General features: G+C 37.4%; 3 protein-coding genes across 3 annotated transcripts in view; 2 read left to right on the top strand and 1 right to left on the bottom strand.

Moving 5' to 3' along the window:
• Window positions 1-6,868: 6,868 nt before the first annotated feature.
• Window positions 6,869-11,454, top strand: LOC146473800 (uncharacterized). The gene is made up of 3 exons (XM_085117817.1): window positions 6,869-7,315; window positions 9,014-9,254; window positions 10,492-11,454. The coding sequence occupies exons 1-3, from the start codon at window positions 7,198-7,200 to the stop codon at window positions 11,447-11,449; spliced, it is 1,317 nt and encodes a 438-aa protein (XP_084973943.1). The 5' UTR covers window positions 6,869-7,197; the 3' UTR covers window positions 11,450-11,454.
• LOC146473799 (adhesion G-protein coupled receptor G2-like) lies at window positions 11,454-16,239 on the top strand. Its single transcript, XM_085117818.1, has 5 exons — window positions 11,454-12,323; window positions 12,850-12,990; window positions 14,578-14,711; window positions 15,193-15,355; window positions 15,869-16,239. Exons 1-5 carry the CDS (start codon window positions 11,753-11,755, stop codon window positions 15,985-15,987), a joined length of 1,128 nt encoding a protein of 375 aa, XP_084973944.1. The 5' UTR covers window positions 11,454-11,752; the 3' UTR covers window positions 15,988-16,239.
• A 131-nt stretch (window positions 16,240-16,370) lies between these two features.
• The window catches only part of LOC146473783 (uncharacterized), a 158,870-nt gene continuing 153,398 nt past the window's right edge, over window positions 16,371-21,842 (bottom strand). Inside the window, exons 2-4 of the mRNA XM_085117820.1 lie at window positions 19,731-19,922; window positions 18,747-18,917; window positions 16,371-17,234 (exon numbers count right to left, since the gene is read on the bottom strand). Coding sequence (XP_084973946.1) covers window positions 16,965-17,234; window positions 18,747-18,917; window positions 19,731-19,814 — 525 coding nt within the window. The 5' untranslated portion in view covers window positions 19,815-19,922 and the 3' untranslated portion in view covers window positions 16,371-16,964. The remainder of the gene's footprint in view (window positions 17,235-18,746; window positions 18,918-19,730; window positions 19,923-21,842) is intronic.

Genomic DNA, 21,842 nt, shown 5'->3' with positions numbered 1-21,842 from the left:
ACTGTCGATATATCTTAAATATTATGTTTTTATATATTCTTTTGCTGTGATCTGAATTTTCTTTCACCGGGCCCATCGAACTCATGAAGGTAAAATTAATACATCGCAAATCTTCTCTGTACTGTTGAAACAAACCTCATTTCACAACTTCTGTGAATAGGCCAGAGAAATGGGTATAGCAGTTTTGGTCTTGGGGCATCACTTTTACCAATGGATTTTAATGGATTTGCCAATTGATTCTGATTTAAATAACTGAAGTATATAGAAAGAAGTATTCATGTTGTGCGATCAGTGGGAGTGTGAGTTAATTCACAAAGGAACGCAATTACTGAAACTGCCTCAAGAATTGAGTAGATATCTTCTCTTTTTCTTTGAGTCTGAAAACGCATCATAGATAAGGCAACTGGTTATAGATTATTTGCACTTTGAAGAAAACTTATTAGTAAGGAAAATAATTAATTTAGGAAATTCATCGAAGTAAAGCGCGACTTTAGCCAAACATTATTGTCAAAGGATTGCGATAAATTCCCTTAGCTTAGGCTTGTTTACTTGGAAATTGTACCCAGCGACTACTAATAAATAAATCTCAGAACATAAGCTCTGGGCTTACATTTATTCAAAGAACTGTAGATTTTCAGGGATTAATTGGCTGGCTTTTTGGGGGATATTACTATATTGACTTTTTTCTGCTTAAAAGTAAACAACTTGAAACACCAAGCTACACTCTAAGAGACTAAAACACTTATCTTTAACATTACATCGGTTTGTAATAGGAAGACCTTATATTATCGGGACGGATGCTTGAGACTAAGATTAGGCAGTTAAAACTTAAATCTTCCAGAAAGAGGTGATAAAACTTTTCGAATAGCTAGGTTTCTCGCACGTTAATGCTTAATCAAATTGATTTTGACCCGGGTGTTGTTTATGCAAGTTGCAGTAAAAAAAAAAAAAAAACTTTAATAGTGTTTACCTGAATCCGGACGTTCCGCATCCTAATTAGCTAGCTGAATGTTCTCCAAAAATAATTAAGACGATATGAGTAGTCACCGCTTACTTTCATCTGAAATGAATCTGGTGTTTCCTTGTTTGCTTTTCATTAAATCATTGCCTGACTTTTGTTATTAACGGCTTCAAGCAACCACGACGGCAATGCCAACGAAAGCGTCACTTGAAAATGTATGTTCGCGTTACTTGCACTACTTTGCGGTTATACCTATTCGTTCAACTTGAACGATGTAGCCGAACTATCCTGGAACAGAGTTGATAGGAATGGCGTTCAAGTTGAGACAGAGGGTGAAACATTTGCTGTCATGTGCTCACGTCCTCCAAAAAAAAATTAAATTTATCCATTTCACGTTGTTGTTTTGCCGAGAACGGAGAAGAAATGTGCCAAACATTTGTTACGCACGTGCAGGGCTCATGCGGCGTAAGTCAACACCCACAAAGGGTGCTGAGTAAAAATGCGGAATCACTCATTTACCTCTGGTGTCAATCAAGTTAACATCTCCCGAAATAAAAAACATCAAAACAACCGACTTGTTCCCGTGTCAGTTTGCTTCGGCTGTAGGATCGAAAGACCGGCTATTCATCAACGAGAATTTAACCAAGTACAGGAGAAGTCTGGTCAACTCAGCAAACCAAAGACGAAGAGACGGATGCATAAGAAGTGTGTGGACAATGGACGGTAAAGTTTATGTTAAAACTTCCCTGGACGGGAATCCTATCAGAATCCATTCAGAAAGTGATTTAGATGCCCTTTAAAATGTACAAACAATAGGACCGAAGGCAGGGAGGGTGGGAAGGGTACGCTCTTGCTGAGGAGGATTTCGGCGAAGGCTATGTCTCGTTTAAATAACTTTTTTAAATTTTCATTTTGTTTTCCTTTGCTTTACCAGTGCACGATTACTTTAATTCCATATTATAACCAGCTGCGATCTACAAATTCTGCAATCTACAACCATTTATCAGCAATGTTATATGCTGATAATAAAGCTGAAAGGTTTTATGCCACTGCTATAACTATATTTCTCCCTCCAAAATATTACGGTTTACAAAATATATCTATTTTTGCTCCAAATTTGCATGGTCAAAATTTCTATTATCATTATTGTTATGTCTCACAAGTTAAAATTAATTTCTTTGAACGTGCGAGGATTACGTAACGGTAACAAAAGAAGAGCAATTTTCTCTTATTTGAAAATGCAAAAAGCCACAATCTTTTGTCTCCAAGAAACATACTCATCATCCGAAGACGAGAAAGTGTGGTCTGCTGAATGGGGTGGTAAGATTCTCTTTTCGCACGGCTCTTCGCACTCGAGAGGTATCTGTATTCTTCTGAATCCAAGTAATGTCACATTTAATTTGCAAAGCGTTAAACAGGACTCAGAAGGAAGATTTTTAATCGCAAAAGCAACAATACACGATAAATCTTTTTCCATTGTAAACATCTATGCTCCCACTGACTATCGTGACCAAGACAACTTTATCCGTTCATTGGGTGAGCTGCTCATGTCAAACACAAACACCTCAAATGTAATCATTGCAGGTGACTGGAATACAACCCTCAATCCAATCGATAAGCGCGGCGGCCAACCCTGGAAAGCTACAAATTATAGGACTTCTCTTGTCAGCCTTATGGATGAGCTTAATCTCATTGATATTTATCGACAAATACATCCCATCGCTAAATCATTCACATATGAGTCGAAATCTTTGAATTTAAAATCGAGGATTGACTTTTTCTTGATTTCTCTTCCCCTTTCTAGTTGTGTCAAAAATGTAGAAATCCGTACGTCAATAGCACCAGACCATAAAGCAGTATTCTTAAATATTGAGGTTAAAAGTGAATTCACAAGAGGCCCGGGCTTATGGAAATTTAACAACACCTTACTAGAAGATGAAAGTTATAAAGATCTCATTGAGTTTTACTATCCACAAATTCTGAATAAATACTCCGAAGTTACAGATAAACAACTCCTGTGGGAATTAATAAAAATGGAATTACGTGCCAAAACTATTAAATTTTCGAAACAAAAGAGATTTAGTTTAAGAAACAAAGAAGAAGCCCTTCAAAATGAACTACAAGAACTTGATCATAAAATTTGTAATAGCGATGCTTTTGATCAGGAGATCTTGGAAAAATATGAAGCCGCTAAAGAAGAACTCAAACATATACATGAAGTAAGGGGAAAAGAAGCTATGTTCAGATCAAAGATGAAATGGTTCGAGCAAGGAGAAAAGCCAACTAAGTACTTCTTTAATCTGGAAAAAAATAACTACGAGAAAAAATTAATCCGAGAAGTTGAATTAGAAAACGGCGAAATAATTTCAGACCCCGTGCAAGTCAATAAAGAAATTGGAGTTTTTTTTATGAGAATATGTACACTTCTAAAATTAATGGCAATAACAACACCTCCGCATATGAACACACTCAAAAGATTGACGGCTTTACTGAGGGTTTAAACATTCCACAATTAAAGGAGGATGAACAGGAATCCTTAGAAAAGGATTTGACCTTGGAAGAACTAAAAGATGCTCTAGCATCTTTTGCAGACAATAAATCTCCAGGAGAAGATGGATTTACAAAAGAATTTTACCAAACTTTCTTCGACTTGATTGGAAAAGACCTCCTGAACTCGTACAACGATTCTTTTCAAAAAGGATCTTTATCAATTTCACAGAAAAGAGGAACAATAACACTTATCCCAAAAGGTGAAACTAACCTGACGGATTTAAAGAATTGGCGTCCTATTTCTTTACTTAATGTTGATTATAAACTCCTTTCAAAAGTACTAGCCAAGAGAATGGAACAACTTTTACCAAAATTGATTCATACAGATCAAACCGGATTTATTAGTGGCAGATACATAGGCCAAAATATAAGACTTTTGAGCGATATAATGGAATTTTCGGATACTAAAAAGTTTCAAGGAATTTTTCTGTTTGTAGACTTTGAAAAGGCATTCGACACCTTGGAGTGGAACTTCATATTAAAATCTTTAGAGGCATTTAATTTCGGAGATAATTTTAAAAGATGGGTTTCTGTTCTTTATAACAACGTACAAAGTTCTGTCATGAATGGTGGATATATGACCAATTATTTCGAAATATCAAGAGGAGTTCGGCAAGGGTGTCCGCTTAGCCCCTGCTTGTTCATACTCGCAGTGGAGCTGTTTAATAGCCCTTAAGATACGCCAAAACCCAAACTGTAGAGGCATACAGTTACCAAATGATCAAGAAGTAAAAATTTCACAATTCGCAGATGATACGACCATAATAACTAGCAACGTGGACTTTCTTAAATCACATCTCCAAGTCATTGATTGGTTCGGAACGGTTTCAGGCTTAAAATTAAACAAAAAGAAGACTAAGGCAATGTGGTTAGGGACAATGAAACATAGCCGTTCTAAGATACTGGAATTCAAAAGTACAAAAGATCCAATTAAAGTATTGGGTACGTTTCTGTCGTATAACCAAATTAAGAATGTTGAACAGAACTTCGTGAATAGGATTAGAAAAATGAAAACTAAGTTGAATTTATGGCTTTCTAGGGATCTTACGCTCTACGGTAAATCTTTATTAGCTAAGACGTTAGGAGTGTCTCAATTGGTCTACGCAGCGTCCATGCTGTCTGTCCCGACTTCAGTAATAAAAAATGTCCAAGCAAAGCTGTTCAATTTCTTATGGAAAAACAAAAAAGATAAAATAAAGAGATTGGTTATGTATCAACCCCTTGCGGAAGGAGGTCTTAATTTTGTTAACTTTCCTGTAGTAGTCGAGTCTTTACGCTTAGCTTGGATAAGTAGATTTCTGAGTAATTCCCGAGACTCATGGAAAGCAATCCCCAATCATTATCTTTCCACACATGGTGGGTTACAGTTCCTTCTCAAATGTAACTATAATGCTGCCTGTATCAACAATAATTTACCTACTTTCTATCGGGAGCTTTTACAGTATTTTCAAGAGTTCAAGAACAAGACTAAAATATTTTCGTACGGTAACTTCCTGCTCTGGAATAATGAAGCGATAACCATCGAGAAAAAGATGCTATTTTGGAAATCTTGGTTTAATATGAAAATCTTCTTTATTCAAGATATTCTTAATGCTGATGGGAATTTCTTAACTTTCGCAGAATTTCAAAACAAGTTTAGTATTAAAACAAATTATCTTCATTACTTTCAACTCTTGGCTGCTATCCCTTCCGATTTGAAAAAGAAAGCCATGTCAGCTGAAGTACCGTCACATGAACAGCTACTAAATTCAACTACGGTATCCTTGTCACCTGAAAGTACGCCCGTAGATCTAGCAAACATGCGCTGCAAACATTATTATAAAGGGCTGAACAAAAACTCCACAGTGGAGCCAACTGGCATCAAAACCTGGAAAATCAACTTTGCCGACGAATATTCAGAATGGAAAAATAAATTCTTATTTATATATCTTTCAACAAGAGATAATAAACTAAGGCAGTTCTCATTCAAGCTTTTACATAGAATTCTAGTAACCAAAAAAGAACTCTTCAAATTTAGACTAGCCGATGATAAAACATGTTGTTTCTGTCCTAATCAAGACTCTATTGAACATACCTTTTTAGACTGCATTGTGTCACAGTCCTTTTACTCTGAAGCGTTAATATGGTTTAATCATGTAAATAACACTGATATCAGTCTCTCCAATAAACAAATAACCTTAAACGACATACCCGCTATTCAACAATTAACTGATTACCCAATACGCAGATTACACTTATTCGTTATTTTACTAAAACAATACATTTACGCTTGCAAATACTTTGAGAGGAAACCAACCATAAAGGAATTTCTAAATAAAGTTTTATTGCAATGGCAAATTGAGAAATGTGCTCTTCCTTAAATTCTTTTTCTATTTTCGTCAAAATATTAACCTTTGAACAAAAAGGGGGTAGTTATATGTATGTAAAATAGATACACCAGTCATGTAACAGCAACTAAAAGCTATAATTATTTTTCTTCGGCGCAGTCTTGTCCTTGTTCAGCTTTGTCTCATTTTAATTCGTGTTTCGCTTCTTTCTTATATTAATATTATTAATAGTTTATGCACTGGTACTGCAATGAGTTAATTTTCTTTTCTTTAAGTGTAAGTAGCTGTAAACAATGTCATCGATGTAGGACGTGTTAACTGTAAAATATTGTATTGTAACTAGTTTTTGTGTGTTGCATCATAATAGAAAAAAAAAGTAATTATTGTAAGTAATCTGTACATATATCATTGTCAAATAGTGTGTCATGTAAAGCAAATAAAACCTGCTCAAAAAAAAAAAAAATCTTAAATAAAAAAATAAAAAAACAATAAAAAAAAAAAAAAATCTCCCGAAATAGTCGCACTGAAATGGGCATTCAAACTTTGCTTTCTTTTCTAAAAGTTATCACTAAAGATAGTAATTTAGCAAATTTTAACAGTCTAGTAACAGCCGTAGATGCTTCTTGTTGGATACACAAGGCGATTTCGTTAAGTTATTACCGGTTAGGAGACAATCGAAGGTGAAAATTTTTTATGTTTATTCTCATTACAATATTAGTATTATGTGCTGTCACGTCTGCTTATAGAGCGTTTTTACGGTTTTTACCCATTTTAGTTTTTCCTGTTCATCTTAGGGTGAAAGAGATCCAAATTTCCTTCTTGGATTTGTTGGAGAGAAATAGCATTCGCCCGTTTTTAACGAGTTCGACAACGACGAAATTTTCAACAGGTTATTACTTCTCCAGACGAAGAGTTCGTGGGCGCGAAAACTATTGATCAAATAACGCATTCTGATTGGTCGAATTCCTTGACGCACACCGCCTGTGCAAGGCCTTTGTTTTTCTCATAAAATTCTATTGTCTTGTGACGTCGTCGTCGCATCTGCTTAAACTCCCTCGAAACAAATGGACTCTTCTTCCCCTCCTCTAAGTGATAGACGAAAGGACGAGTACAAAAGCGCTTTGCATACTGAATTCTAGAAATAACTTAGGACCTTCACTGTTACTTACAGGAAGCAGCTTGGGCTGGTTTGTCATTATCTGCGCTGGTATCAATGATTTGATCGAATTGAATGAGGTTTGTTCTGGTATATCTCTCAAACTTGCTGTCTTTGTTTAATCCCCAGAAGTAATGTGTGATATATTCTTCCTCACGAAGGAAGAACATTTTGAATTTATTTACTTCAAGTAGATTGTGTGCATGGATTGTTGCAAGCTCGCGATGGATCAACACACACTTGCCTTTCTGACAGTTCAAGTAAATCTTGTAGTTTTGGCACTGGTTGGCTCAACGGGTCCAACAGCAGTTCCTGCTAACGGTAAGGACAATGCTTTTTATTCCCACTTGCAGGCAGGCGCATGATTCTTTTTGAAATAAAACTTTCGAGAAACCTTACGAAGCTTTCACGTCAGAAGACAATCTGATGCTCAACAAGTAAATCAACAAGCGAGAAAAAAGCGTTTTACCTTTCTCACATATAAGCGTATATTTAGTACATATGTGCCCATATATACATTCCCTTGTTTGAAATCATCACTTTCCGATATTTTTAAGGATTTTTTTTTAGGATAAATTTGGAGTTTTACAAAATTTACTCTCTTATTTATACACTTCAATATTTATCCAATTCCTTATATATTCGCTAGGATTTTGCTAATTCGCTAAAGAAATATTTATCTGCTTTTAATCGTATATAAATGGACTGACAAACGAATAAATACTATAAAAAAATCGAAAACCAAAATTCAGCTTGAGCATTTCAATGTTTTCATAGACAACGCAAGGCGTTTAGTAATAAGCCAGCTGTTACAAAGAAAGATAATAATGGGTAATTATCTCCTGCTAAATACAAAAATATCAAGATTAAAAACGGAGCTTAACAAAAGTAACTAATCTACAGTTGGCCCCCTTTTACCAACGCATCGCTTTCTAATTACTCAGTTCGGTGAATTGGTAGCAAGGTTTCTAATTGCTTTCTGGAAATTTGCCCGTTCTGAAAATTATGTGCATTGAAGGGATTTACAGCCTTTACTCAAAGGGGAAAAATAAGGAGAAGTTTAGCATCCTGGACATTGAATCCAGCAATCCAAGTTTGTTTTGGACGTTCTTTTAATAACTGCCACAATTACACTTGTAATTTAGTAACATCCCAAACCTGAAGAAGGCTGGTCTGGCCAGCCGAAAAATTGTTTTAAAATATATTTACCCGTTGTATCAGCTTTGCAGTAGTCCTTATACTTCTCATATTTTTTTTTTATCAAGTTTAGCCGATTATATCTCTCCCGAGATCAAACGTTGACCACTAGCAGGATCTTCATCCACGGTTGTTGTTGTTGTTGTTTTTGCAGTTTATTTGTTTGTTTGTTTTTTTTGCAATTACAGGGCACGTACAGAACAAAAAGGCTGATGAGTGCTGCAGATTGAAACGAAAAAAATTGAAAAATAATTCCTGCATTTGCATTTTATTTAAAAGTGTATATTACCTTCTTGTATTGGGTTATAAATTTATAAGGTCGTTTAGTTTAAAAGAACTAATTTCAAAACCCTAGCTTGTGGCGGTTCCTAATAAAGACTAATATAAAAGACATTTTTCTTTACGCTTTTTGGTAACCAAGCCTAAAGTCATCAATAGACCCATTCGACTAACGCAATGCTGTACCCAATTGAAATCCTTTGGGTATAAAATGTTTTGTTCTAAGTATTTTCATATCATTTAAATGTGAATGCTACATTATAATGCAAATGCAACAAACAAAGAATCTTAACCCCGGGGGATCTGAATTGGGTACAACATTGCGTTAGCCGAATGGGTCTATTTACCACCAAACTCTTTAAATCCTTAACAGGTGTTTTTTTCCGCTAGATTCTCTACTAAGACACCATCTTTTCAGACTAACTTAGTAATTGAAACTCGAATCTTCTTGGACGAGAATCGAGTGTTACTTTCATAGGGTGCACATGGAGACTTTGGGATATTAACCGTTTATCTTTTTCTTTAACTTGATGTACAAAACAGGTCCCGACCTTGTCATTGCATACAATGGAAACAATATAAGCACCGTTGAGATTCTGCGTCGACTAAACATCAATACCAGCTTCCGATTTAGTAATCTTTGCCCTAAAGACGAACACTCCTGCAAAGCAAGATGCACTCAAGGTGTGGTAAACGAACTAATGGAAAGACTCAGAGATTCCCCGTGCTACTGTGACAGTCTGTGTCCTCGAGTGGGTGATTGTTGCTACGATTTCTTCTCCAGGTAATTTACAGCAGGTTAAAAATAGCTATTGGCGCTTAAGTTGCACATGAAAAAAAATGTTGTTCCTTTGATCAAATTTTCATGTTGTTTTAAATAAAAATCGACAGCAAGTTTCATTGTCATTTGAGGCGTATAATAGCGTCAAACTTACATACATACATACATACATACATACATACATACATACATACATACATACATACATACATACATACATACATACATACATACATACATACATACATACATACATACATACATACATACGTTTATTGACCACTTCCCCAAAGGGGCTTTTCAGTGCCAATTACAAAGAAAAGGATAAAAATAAAAACATATACAAATTATTTAAAGTTACGATTGCAAATCACACAACAAACCTGACTTCACTTCACTTCACTTCTGGTGGGATACAATACCGCGCACAATTTGAGTTTGAGACTACGGATAGTATAGCTGTAACGTCAACACAGGATCGGTACTTTCGAGGTTTCTTTAATTAGTTCCTCAGTCGTCACATTCTGAACATTCAAGATTCCATTCATAATTTCGTCGACACAGTTGTTTCCTTTGTAAACGAAAAACAACGAAAGAATAGAGAAACTGCGAAACTGGCGATCCTGTATTGACGGCACAATCCCACTATTCCCAGTCCCCGTTTTCTGCGGTGTTGTTCGCAGCCGGAAGTACAAAAAAAATTACGCTTTTATACACCTCAATCGAAGGAGGAAAAATTAATAAGGGACCTTTTTTTTCGATTTTCGTACGAGCACATCATGAACATTTCATCAAGGAAGTAAAAAAAAAAACCCAGTAAAGAAAAGCAAAAAAAAAGGTAAATAAAATGACGTAATCAGTCCGTCATTCTGCACAGCACCAACAAACAACAAACCTCTTTAAGCGTCATTTTTGAGTGTCCTGAGTAGCTCTACAATATATTCTCCGATGCAACAATGATTGGGTTGGTGGGGACGGCCGCTGCGGGGAAGTAGGAGGGGGGGGGGGGGGGGTGGGGGTGAAGGGGGAGAAGGAATTCATTAAAAGTGTTGCTATCAAAAGAATTATGCATAGCGTTCATTCTTGTCAACATGCCCGGCATGTTATTCAGCGAATTGAATTTACGTTTCAATTGTAGCCATGAAGGTTAAGTACGGATGTTTTCGCTCAATTGGGTGAGACTTATAAGGGTTTGTTCCTCAGTAAATGATTTCCTTTTCTGTTTGTTTTCTTGATTCAGCTGCGGATATACGAAACAGATCAACCAACAGAGTCAACTACAATGTGTAGACGTAAACAAGTCAGGTAGTTATGGTGTTATAATGAAAACTGACTGCCCGGGAGACAATGTTGATCCCTTGTGCGAGACAATAGACAGCTCAGACCTTCTAACAGGTCTACCTGTCGTAGATGAACACGAGGGCGTTGTATACAGGAACGTCTTTTGCGCCAGATGCAATTCTGTGGCCAGCACGTCATACTGGAAATTGGCAGCAGACTGCGGACACATTCCATCGTCAGCTCTCCCAAAGGATAACGCTAAGTTAATGGCGTTCATCATGAAATATTGCTCAATAAACTATTCGCCTACGGTTCAGCAACAACCTTACATTAAAAAATGTCTTGCCGCTAAAAACAACTGTTCTTCAAAAGAAAGAGTTGGCGCACAACCTATTTTAAAAGAGCTATGTTCGTTTTATGCCCTTCCAGTTTGCGGAAATTCGTATAAAAATCCTCATTGCGCCTTGTGCAGTGGTGATGACATAACTAGATATGACTGTGGATGCAAACCGCTTACAGGTCCATCTACCAACCCAAGTACGACTCCAGAATATCCAAAAACTCGTGGAACATCAAAAGGTACCACATGGACATCTCGAGGTTCCAAAAGCTGCGAGACCACAACTACACGGAAACCCACAAAACCCGGAACCACAACACCAACTGCAAGGACCACAAATTCAGAAACGCAAATTCCAGGACATTCTTCGCCGCATGGATCAACAATCCCTGGGGTGACAACTCAAAGGAATCGGATGACAACCCCAGGGAATATTGCCACTCTCGGAACTAAAACACCGGGGCATTCCACAACTACTAGGACAACAAGTACAGGGCATCTTACAAGACCTAAGACTACTGGCCCAGGAAATCCCACAACCCCTAGGAAAAAGCCACCAGGACAGACGTCTTCATAGCCTTTCACTCCACCGTATATCCCAGCTACACTTCCCCACTGGCCTTCAACAGGTCTACTAACTACTCTTCCGCCCACTGAACATCTTACAGTAGGACCAGTTACTCATCCGCCTCCGCCTCCGCCACCACCTTCCAGGCCTCCACCTGAGCCGACTAAGCCACCACCTACGCCACCGCTTCCGCCTCCGCCTTTAAGCATTTTGTTCAATTTTGGTTCAAATCAAATAAGCATCCAAGGCAAAACAACCCAAGTAAACCACAAGACATGTAAAGAGGGATTTGTTTATGATCCATTCACTAACATGTGCAGGGAGACTCTTCGTAAAGAGTCGTTCCCGAACACTAACAGTTCCATGAATTCAACAAATTCCACTGTGGATGTAAATAGGCTAAACTGCTCCCTCTTCATCCGGCTGAATGCTTCACTTACCGTACATTATCCAAACGGAACCTTGTGGGTACCTCTATACGATACCCTATACAACCAAACGAAGTTCTTTGTCAATGGATCGTACGTATTTGTATGCACAAACTTTTCAAGTAACTATTCAACGAGAGAAACATTGTGGTCATATGTAATGTCTCCGCTGCATATTCTCACCTATGCTGGATGTTCAGTGTCATTTCTTTCACTGCTGATATTAGTGGTTGTTTACGGCGTCTTTAAAGAACTAAGAACTCTGCCAGGAAAAAATCTCATTAATCTATCGCTTGCCATGATATTTTATCATATTTTCCTGTTTTTCGCTGGGTCAAGAAACATCCACGGGCTTTGTATTATAATCGCAGTTCTTCTGCATTATTTTCTGCTTTCGTCCTTTGCATGGATGAGTGTCATGGCGTTTGATGTGGCAAAGACGTTTGCATTTCGCGGTAAGAAACTTCAATTAACTGCTAGCTTCCGTTTATAAAATATTTTCAATTCAGTATGAATTCGTATCGCAGTTAATTACATTGTTGTTTTCGGAGTTAAGACCGGCAAAGTACGTTCACATTTGTTGGAATTGTTACCGCATTTCGGGGAATGATTTTGTTGCCTGCGTGGTGACTTAAAACTCCAGCCGAAAGTCCCATTTAAACCATTTTTGTTGTTTATCGTTACCAAATCTTACTTTTTCTCTCTCTCTTGTTTAACACTCCATTACCTAGCATCGTCTCTGTTTTTCGGCCTAACAACAAAAAGCAGACTAAAAGGAATGAGACGTGATGAAGCGAGAGGTTTATTTGAATGGTGAATTTTGTTATTTGAACTACTCGATTCGTCGGTAGCTCTTCTCATCAATTTGCTAAATTGCTGTTTAACGTAAGATATAGAGCGATTCGTTTTTTATTAAAAAGACGTTTTCTAGCAGAAAAGACCTTTATTAACATTGCCATCAACATTTTTTTCTGTCAACAGAGGAAGTACGTTTGGCTCAAAATAAAAAGAATCACAAAAAAGCACTCGTCAAATACTGTTCGTTTGCCTGGGGCTTGCCAGCAGTTATAACTGTCACGTGTCTTGTACTGGATCATTTGGGTGTAATCAGAATAGGATATGGTAAGAAAGAGCCTAATTGCAAACTCATTCGGTGCGTTTCAGTTGTGTCGTATACAATTCAAGTTACAGTTAAGAATCGAGTCTCCGTTTTCTTAAATTGTTAGGCCGCTCGCCTCTCAAAATAAACAATTAAATAGTATTAGATTTTTTAATGCATAAATTTTTGCCAGTTCTACTTCATTTTGACGAGCAAACCGGGCCGAGCTTGTTAAAATATAAACAGCGAAAAATTGTGTAAAGATAATTTTGAGAAGAACTCAAAAAATTAAAGTAGGGCACGCGCACGTCACCAAGCCAATTTTTCCTTGACAGATAACTAACTGTACGATCGGCATCGAGGCGTATTTTTAGTGGCTTCGCGAGTTATTCGAAAAGTACTGGTACTGGAGCTGGGAAATGAAGTTAAGGTGAATTCTCACGTACACATTTATCGGGCAGATTTGGCCCAATTTGAAAAAGAAAACGCCTACAGATTTTTTGAATCAGGCCAATTTTCACCGCACAGTACACCAACAGAAAAAGAAAACGGGCCAAATTGATAAGTATAAAGGGGCTCATGCATTGAACCCAGTAATCAGGCTAATAAATTGGTGCTTGTAAATTAGCCTTTACTTTCTGTTTGTGGGTGTCTGAATTGATTTAATGCATGCGAGTTCTGACGGTTCCTCTGTGGCTTGAAGTGCATTCTATTCGATGAAAATGTGACATCTAAATTTACCCAAATTTAGTTAAGAGTTATTTGCATGCACTGGCATTCACGTCGAATAAATTTTCAGGGGAAGTTTCAATTTGTTTCAAGTTTCAATTGGGCTATAATATTGTTTCATCCCTTAAAATGTAAACTAACCGCGCGAATACATAGCACGATGGAATCTACACTCTTTTTAATTTAATGTCATTCAGTACTCAATCTACAGGGTATCCTGCTCTACATGACTTGCTATCAGTTAAACCAACAGCCGGTTATCCCAGCTTATCTTCATAGACTGGAAACTAATCGCTGTCCCACCCATCACTAGCCCAAGCTAAAAATGGAGGTTTTACTAATCTAAGTATCTAAAGTAATAATTCTTTTTGAGTTATGTGATAGGGCAATTTTAATGCTTTGTCAGATTTTCGAGACTCCGGTTGCATTCAACGTGACTGCAACACTACTTATACAGTTGGCCTTATTTGCGTTAATCCTTCCTTTGGAATTTTTCATTGAGTAATCTTTCTTCTGTCTACTATACGATAAATTAGATGGGTGTTTACAAGAAGGAAATGACACACATCCTTGCAAACGTTTTTTAGACAAGGCATCATGACCATAACTTAAGATCTTGTAAGACGAACCCAGCGCACCTCAGAATACCTGTATCATGCACTACCAGGCACAAACAATCGTTTATTCCTGGAGGTGCTAAACTTAACTTGACTTAACTCAACTTAATTTAGCTTGACATATTTTGACTGTATATAAACATGTCGTGTTTTGAATTTCTTTGTTTTTTCTTCTTCTTTCGCCAAAGGTAATAAATAAAGGTATTATTATTAAAAAAACAAAAACAAAAAAAAAAACAAAACGATTGTGTCCTTTCTCTACAGGCATGGGTAGCTTTTGTTGGATTAAAGATGGCATGGCGTTACTTATTATTGTTGGTATCCCTGTTGCACTGGCTATCCTGTTTAACTTTATAGCCCTTACGTGGACAGTAATTGCAATCTACAAAGTTCAAAAGGTAAGAACTTCAATGTGAAGAGTGCTCGTTTTATAAAAGGACACTGAGTATATCTGGGATTCCTCACAGTTGGAAATTGTGATATTGGTGTGAAGCCATGACTGGTCTTAATTGTATTTCCAAGTCTTTGAGGAAATGGCACGATATTTTATGATCATCACCATCACCACCACCACCACCACCACCACCACTATCATCATCATCATCATCATCATCATCATCATCATCATCATCATCATCACCATCATCATCGTTGTTGTTATTAAGTTTAAAATCCAAAAAGAAAGTGGTGTAAACGCGCATTTTTAAGAGATAATTAAACTTTAATTAAAGAAAAAAAAGAAAGAAAGAATCCATATATAGTCATGTCTTTTTAACAGGTTAACGTTTTTAGAATTATTGTTGCTAAGGTGTGTCTAAAAAATGCGTGGTTAAACGTTGAGCACTATGTAACGGTTCTCTCTCAACTTTGTGGCAACAGGTTACTAACAAACTAGCAGATCAGAGAAGTCACTCAAGCCTCGCAATGCTGTATATCAAGCTGACATGTGTTCTTGGCCTCACGTGGATCCTGGGTTTTGTCAGTTCCATCGTAAACGAAGATGTGACCACATATCTTTTCGTTGCCGTTAACAGCTTGCAAGGTGACATCTACATTTAACAATTGAGATACAATAGTTTGCCATCTCATCTCGAGTGTTGTGCAGGTGTGGGAACTAATAAGACAAAAACTGGGTGGTGCATAGTGCAACTAGACAATGTAAAAATAATTGGTTATTCAAAAAGGTGAAGTCTTAGTGCAGATTTAAAAGAGTTTTAAGATTGCAATGAAAGTTATTGTCAAATCAAAAGCCGCTATCATTTAAGATTTACTGAACATCACTTTAATCTCTAATAGCATATTTCACCGATTTCATACTAAATACCCTATTCCAGCAGAATAGCCAGTTCAAAAGCTTTCATTTTAATTTACTGGACAGAGGTGAAGGTTTCATTCACGCCCTTAAATGTTAAAGGAGCGAAAGGGTAAAATAGCAAAATGTTGGATATGACAAATTAAACGAACACGCGTTACCGACCATATAGACTGGCGATTGTTGTTATCTTTCATTTGTCAATTAAATGTTGTTCTGAATATTGGCTTCTTTTGCTCACAGGGTTCTTCATTTGCTTGACTTTCGTCGCCAACAAAAGAACTGTGACTTTGCTAAGAGGGGCACGAAAGAAACGCAAGGATATTCGTCAGAATAAACACACTTTTGACACAAAGCTATAAATTAATCGCTTAACCCCGTTCAATGTCGCCTTCAGTTTAGACGTATGGTTTTCATTAGCCAATCGGAACAAAGACAGAAAAAGAAAAAAAGAGGGAAGTTTGGTAATTATTCTACCTCATTCGCTCCCTCGAGCTTGTTGCATTTTCATTAGGCTATTATAAAATGTATCAAGGAAATTACCAAAATAACAAAAAAAAATTATATCGTAAAGTAAAACGGTAGACGCAGCTGACATTGTTTTAATGAAATTTTTCTCGAGAAAAAAGTAGACATGGCAAGCTATCTCTATCAGTTCACACTCCCGTTGCCATGTCATTTTGGGAAAAACAAATAAATAAATAAATAAATAAATAAATAAACAAATAAATAAATAAGACTCGAATATGGAAACACTGATTTATTTAGTGAGCTTGGAGACAACGCTTGGTCTTTATATTGGGTGCGTTTGAGCCTTACGCTTTCCGCTTACAAAGCCTGTTCGCGCTCTTCCAACTTTCAAAAGCAATCAAATGTACAATATCCTGTAATATTTAAAAGTCACTTGCATAGCAGATCCTAGGAGTATAACACTTTTTCCACTAAATGACACAATGTTGCCTCATGTTTCGTATTTATCAGGCTAAACATATTACATTTAGATTTTATCCTATTACCTAGAAACCACGTCAGACCAAGGCACCTCCAAGAGATGCAACTTAAACTGAGTGTTTTTCATCCCGCAGTTAATCAAATTTATCAACATTTAAGAAGATTTTGACCCACCAGAATGGGCAATATATACTGTATAAAATAAGAAAAGATACATTAAATGGCTTTAGCTCACAATGCTTTTGATTATCAATCAGCTCCTGCTTGGCTTCGCTTTCAACAGCGTTGCGCCTGACAAACTGAAGAAAAACTGTAACACTGCTCGTTGATATAAACATTTCCTTTTCATTCGCTACAAGTCTAGTTAACACATAAGTTTACGATGTCCTCATATCCAACTGACGAGCAAAATAGCCATCGCAACAATGAATATACAGCAAATGTTTCCATGTGATTCCCGACTAAAAATGCCCTGATGCTCCGGGGGAACTTTTAAAGTATTACCTTGTTGGGACTGTTGATCGAGTGACAAAGAATGGTGGGACGGGTCGATGGTGAGCATGACGTCATTTCGATTGCGGCAGTTTGTCATCTCGGGGTAGATAACTTGATCAGGTGATTCATTTAAGCGGTCTTCCGACTTAAGTACTTCCGCGATCTGTTGAAGGAATTTTTGTTTCAACAATAAATTATAGGCCTCTCATTGCCACGCACATTGCCGAGTTTGCACTAATAACTTGATTAGCAGCAATCTATTGAAAATAGAGGAAACGTATCTGACAAAAATACTTATGGGACCCGATAAGTTATCGGGGTTTTCTAGAAACGGCCCCTGGGTTGTTAAAGCTCTTATATGATACTCGTTGCAGGTGGCCAAGGTAGCACCCCTGAACATTCACGTTTCCACAAGGTTTACGTTTTGACTGGGCAGTTAAAACGATACTGAACCATCGGAAACGTTTTTCAAAAAGTTGCCAGAAATATATAACTAATCGTAAGACACCTATTACAGACTTAACAGCCGAACCCCTAAAAGAGTATCGAAGTTTCTTTTCGACCATGCAAACGCAGCCTTTTTTCTTGCATGGACGAGAATTGATTAAGTAAGACTTGATTCTGAGACCAACCGAGTTTGCAACAGGATGCATTTTTTTTTTGGTGGGCGTTTTCATCTGACCTTGACAACCAGGTCGATGTCTTTTGAAAATACCATTTACGAAAATTCAAGCACTCAACTCTGAGCACCTTGACGAGAATTCTTTCGCACCGGGCACTAGGAAAATTATAGTAACACACGACCATTTAGCATTCATTGTTTTTGTGAGCGCTTCGAGCATATGCCGAAGTCTGCGACCACCTTAAAATAATTGTAAGGATTCACGAAGTATCCAAACAAAGCCACAATTTGTCCAGAATTTTTATTTTACTATTTCTGTTCCTTTGTTGGTTTGTTTATCTGTTTTATTTTTAGAGAGGTGTGTGATGAAGGGCTTAACATTCAAAAATATTGCAAGCCTAAACGAACGGTTTCGCGCTGTGCTCGTTGGCATGCGATTACTTAGAGTGCTTTCCATTTACCAGAACTGGCAAGCCAGACCGACCAGTCTGTAGATCAATGCATCATTTTGAAGGGATGGTGTAAGTTGCAAAATCTTGAAAAATAATCACTCCGAAAAGGTACGCACTATGTTGAAGAAATTCAAAGGACTAGGATAAAACTAATCCCTCAAATTGGTACATTCTGTTTACAAACTGACCAGTGCGGCCGGCCAGTTCTGAAAAATGGAAAACGCCCTTATTCTACAGGTTTAGTTTGAGTCTAAAGGAGGAGTTGGTATTAAGTATGCTTATTCCCGAATAATTTATTCTAGAAAAAAGAGAAAATTTATTTTGGATGCGCGAGCAGTTTAAAGTATGAAGGGGGCTTTTCCGTAAGCTTTCCGTGCGTTCACAAAGGATTTCATTGAGCTCCATAATCTGCACTCGCAGAAAATCATTCGGAACGCAGGGGAACAGTTATAGGGCTTTGCGGGTCCCCATTAAGTAACTAATCGAATACGGCGTGACATTGTTTTGAACGAATTTCATTAGCACTAGTACTGTAAATTTATTTGCAAACTTGGAGCCCAATCAGATCACAACCATGAACCAATACAATTAGAAGCCGTACCAGAGGTAACTGTAAGGAAGTGTCCAACAGGTTCCTCAACTGCTCACATTTGGGGCAATCATCACACCAAGCCTCAGTCTCGTTTGTTTCATCGCTGTCTTTGACTCTTCTATCCTCAACGAAGTGTAACGTCAACTGAAGTTCAAGCCATGCAACTTTGTTCCTTAAACGCTGGGAGTATGTAAAAGAAGGAATTACTGTCAAACCTTGTCAGTCATTAGTGTTAGCTTAATTAGTAATTTAACCTTGATGAAACCTTTGAGCTGAGATTTTACGCAAACCAGATTGATATCAAAGTTTTGCAGTGCACGGTCTTGGATACCTAGTCTGCCGGAATTGGGTTAATTAATTTCTTCGTTTATGTACAAACTTAGCTTTTTGGGTGTGCTAAGGCTAGAGATTGGGCGGATGGCCCTTCATCCATAATGAAACTAAGACAGTATTAAAGGTGCAACAATAAAATCCAGGGGTGTTTTTTTTTTTTTTTTTTTTTTTGTAATCAAGTCCGAATTAGTTAGATATCATGATCAGAGTTGACTTTTCATTCGAAGCGGGGCTCTTCTTCCCAAGTCCTACGTTCAATCTTGCTAGAGCAGAAACGTGGGCCACGCACAAATAGAAAATGGTGTGGAAACTTTCGTGAGGTCAGCACAGCAACAAGGAAACTAAACTCTTTGTTTCATTTTTGTCGCGCTTGCGTTCGTTGTTTAGGCTATTGAGGAGCGCTAGCGCTTTTCTTATTTCACGAGTAGTAAACAGCGTGGAATAATCTTACGAAATTAGTAGCTTGGCGCGTGCGTGTTTATTTTTATCTTGTAATCATCTGTTGTAATACTTTTCTTTCTATATTAATGTTGTGGAAATAGTGTGAAATAAATGAACCATGAACCATGTATGTCTAGTTGTCAGTTGTTGCGTAGCAATCCTTTTCCTTTTTCTTAAATAAACGATTATGCTTAGCAAAATTAAGCATATGAAGTTTACCTGGATAGCTTTTTCTCTGGATTTCAGTCGCTTCCGTAGTGTTTTGTACCCTGGTTGCTTTTTCGCTAAGTCACTCACGCTCATGGCTCGCACCACAAGGTTTTCAGTGCTTAGGAAGTATCATGCCAAAACTGCGCATGCGGAGCTCTACAAATTGTGCAGATTGCTTTAAAAGGGATTGTAAAACTTTGGCTGAGTAGGAATATGTGTATGAGCGTAAACTTGACGCGAACGCGCGTAAATGACAATTAGCGATTATGCCTTTCATGACGTAGTTCGCGCGCAATTCCAAATCACAGGTGACGAGAGCTTGTACCTGGCGCAATTGCTAGTAAAATCGCGAGCAATGATGCTTAGAAACAAACTCTACTTAGACGATAGGGATAATTTCGGGTGTATTAGACAACCCTCAGTGTTTCGGCATCTAACCTTCTGTGGAGGTTGTCCTGAACAAGTTCTCTACGAAGGCATCTTTACTGGGTAAACTATGTGCGTATGGAGAATTGTGGTTCACTCAGCGTACGTCTTTAGGCAAGCAGGAATCTTTTTGTGACGAAGATAGTCGCCATGCAAGCGGGAGGATCCAATCCATGTAGATTAAAGGAATATACATAAACCATCACTGGCAAAATCGTGTCACTTCGTGGAACAAAGAGGAATTGTTTGGGGTTTTTTATAATTTGTTTGTTTTGTTTGTTTTGGTTTTTTTTGTTTTTTGTTTTTTGTTTTTATTTTTTTATTTATTTTTGTTTTGTTTTTGTTTTTGTCGCCAGAAATTCGGGACATTTGAGCAACGGAATTATCAGGGGCTTTTTGGTAAAAACAAAATTGCGGTCGTGCAAGGACGACGTATTTTCCGAAATGTTAAGTGGAAAATTCGTTTGTAACTGTTCTCAACAAGTGAAAGTTTACGACATGGCAGTATACAAAGAGAAAGGAAAAACTGCTAATAACCGCTGGGAAAAAACGAATGACTATGGGCTTATATACCGCTGATGAGAAACAAAAGTGAAGCATACACAACGCAATTTTTTGTTTAGTGGTGAAGCCACTGATCTAAAATATTGCATTAGCGTAAAACAAGATCAAAATATATGTTTGAATGATGTCTTTTGGAGCAACATTGGAGCATAGACACCAGTTAAATGACAGCTGATTTCGGGATTGTAGCGTGGAATGCCATGAGATGTTTACTGAAGTCCATTTTACGTGGTTTTCAAAAGCAAAATGGAAACATCGAAATTAATCGTACGGATCTGTTGGACACAAGGTGAGTTATTTCAAAGCATATATTTTTCGTGCCTCCATACACATTTCTACGATCTCATTCGGTTCTCCGATAATCGTTGGTTATATACTATGAGTTTTGATTTTTGTCGATAATTCTCCTTCTACGCTTTGTAATTTTAAAACTGCTCGCAGAAAACGTTCAAAAGGAAACATGAATTAGATCACTCTATAATATCTGGCAGACACATTTTTACGTTTGTTGATATTTCAAGAAATTTGCCATTACATATTTCATTCTTCATACATTTTCTTTATACATTTTGCCTTCTTTTGCCTTCGCTTTCTTCGTTTCAAGGCTGAAGCTACCACAGGATATCACATTCGCGGGCTCAAATGTCACCGATTTCTAGGGATGTTCACAAAATTAGCTTATTCCAGTTGAATGCTCTCACTGTAAAGGCACGTGCACGTGCGGATGTCCTAATGCCGAAAAGTTGGTTGTGAACCAAAAAACACAAAAAAAAGGAATGACGAAAACCAATAAAAACACACATGAAAGCCAGATATAAATATATATATTTTTTTCTAGAGCCTGTTTATTGTAAGCAGTTCTACAATGCCTGGAGGCCACGGGTTCAACTAGGAATACTCTTTCCGTTTCTACAAAACTAGAACATGTTTCGGATGTAGCCCTTGCCTCCTGTTGAATAGACATTTTCATTGACAGATTGTTAAAATTTACCTCGTGTGCTTAGTGTAAACTATAGAGAAATAACCCAAGGACTAAGATACCTCGATGATCTTCAATTTAATGGACACAAGTGTACACGTGGCATGCCATGTAACATGGAATTTACAGATATTATAATTACGATAGCTTAC

This window comes from Pavona decussata, unplaced genomic scaffold (assembly GCF_977016875.1).
Source record: "Pavona decussata unplaced genomic scaffold, jaPavDecu1.1 SCAFFOLD_92, whole genome shotgun sequence".
NCBI classification, from domain to species: Eukaryota; Metazoa; Cnidaria; class Anthozoa; order Scleractinia; family Agariciidae; genus Pavona; species Pavona decussata.
The sequence above is the reverse complement of the archived record's forward strand: the minus strand, read 5'-3'. Positions and strand labels throughout refer to the sequence as shown.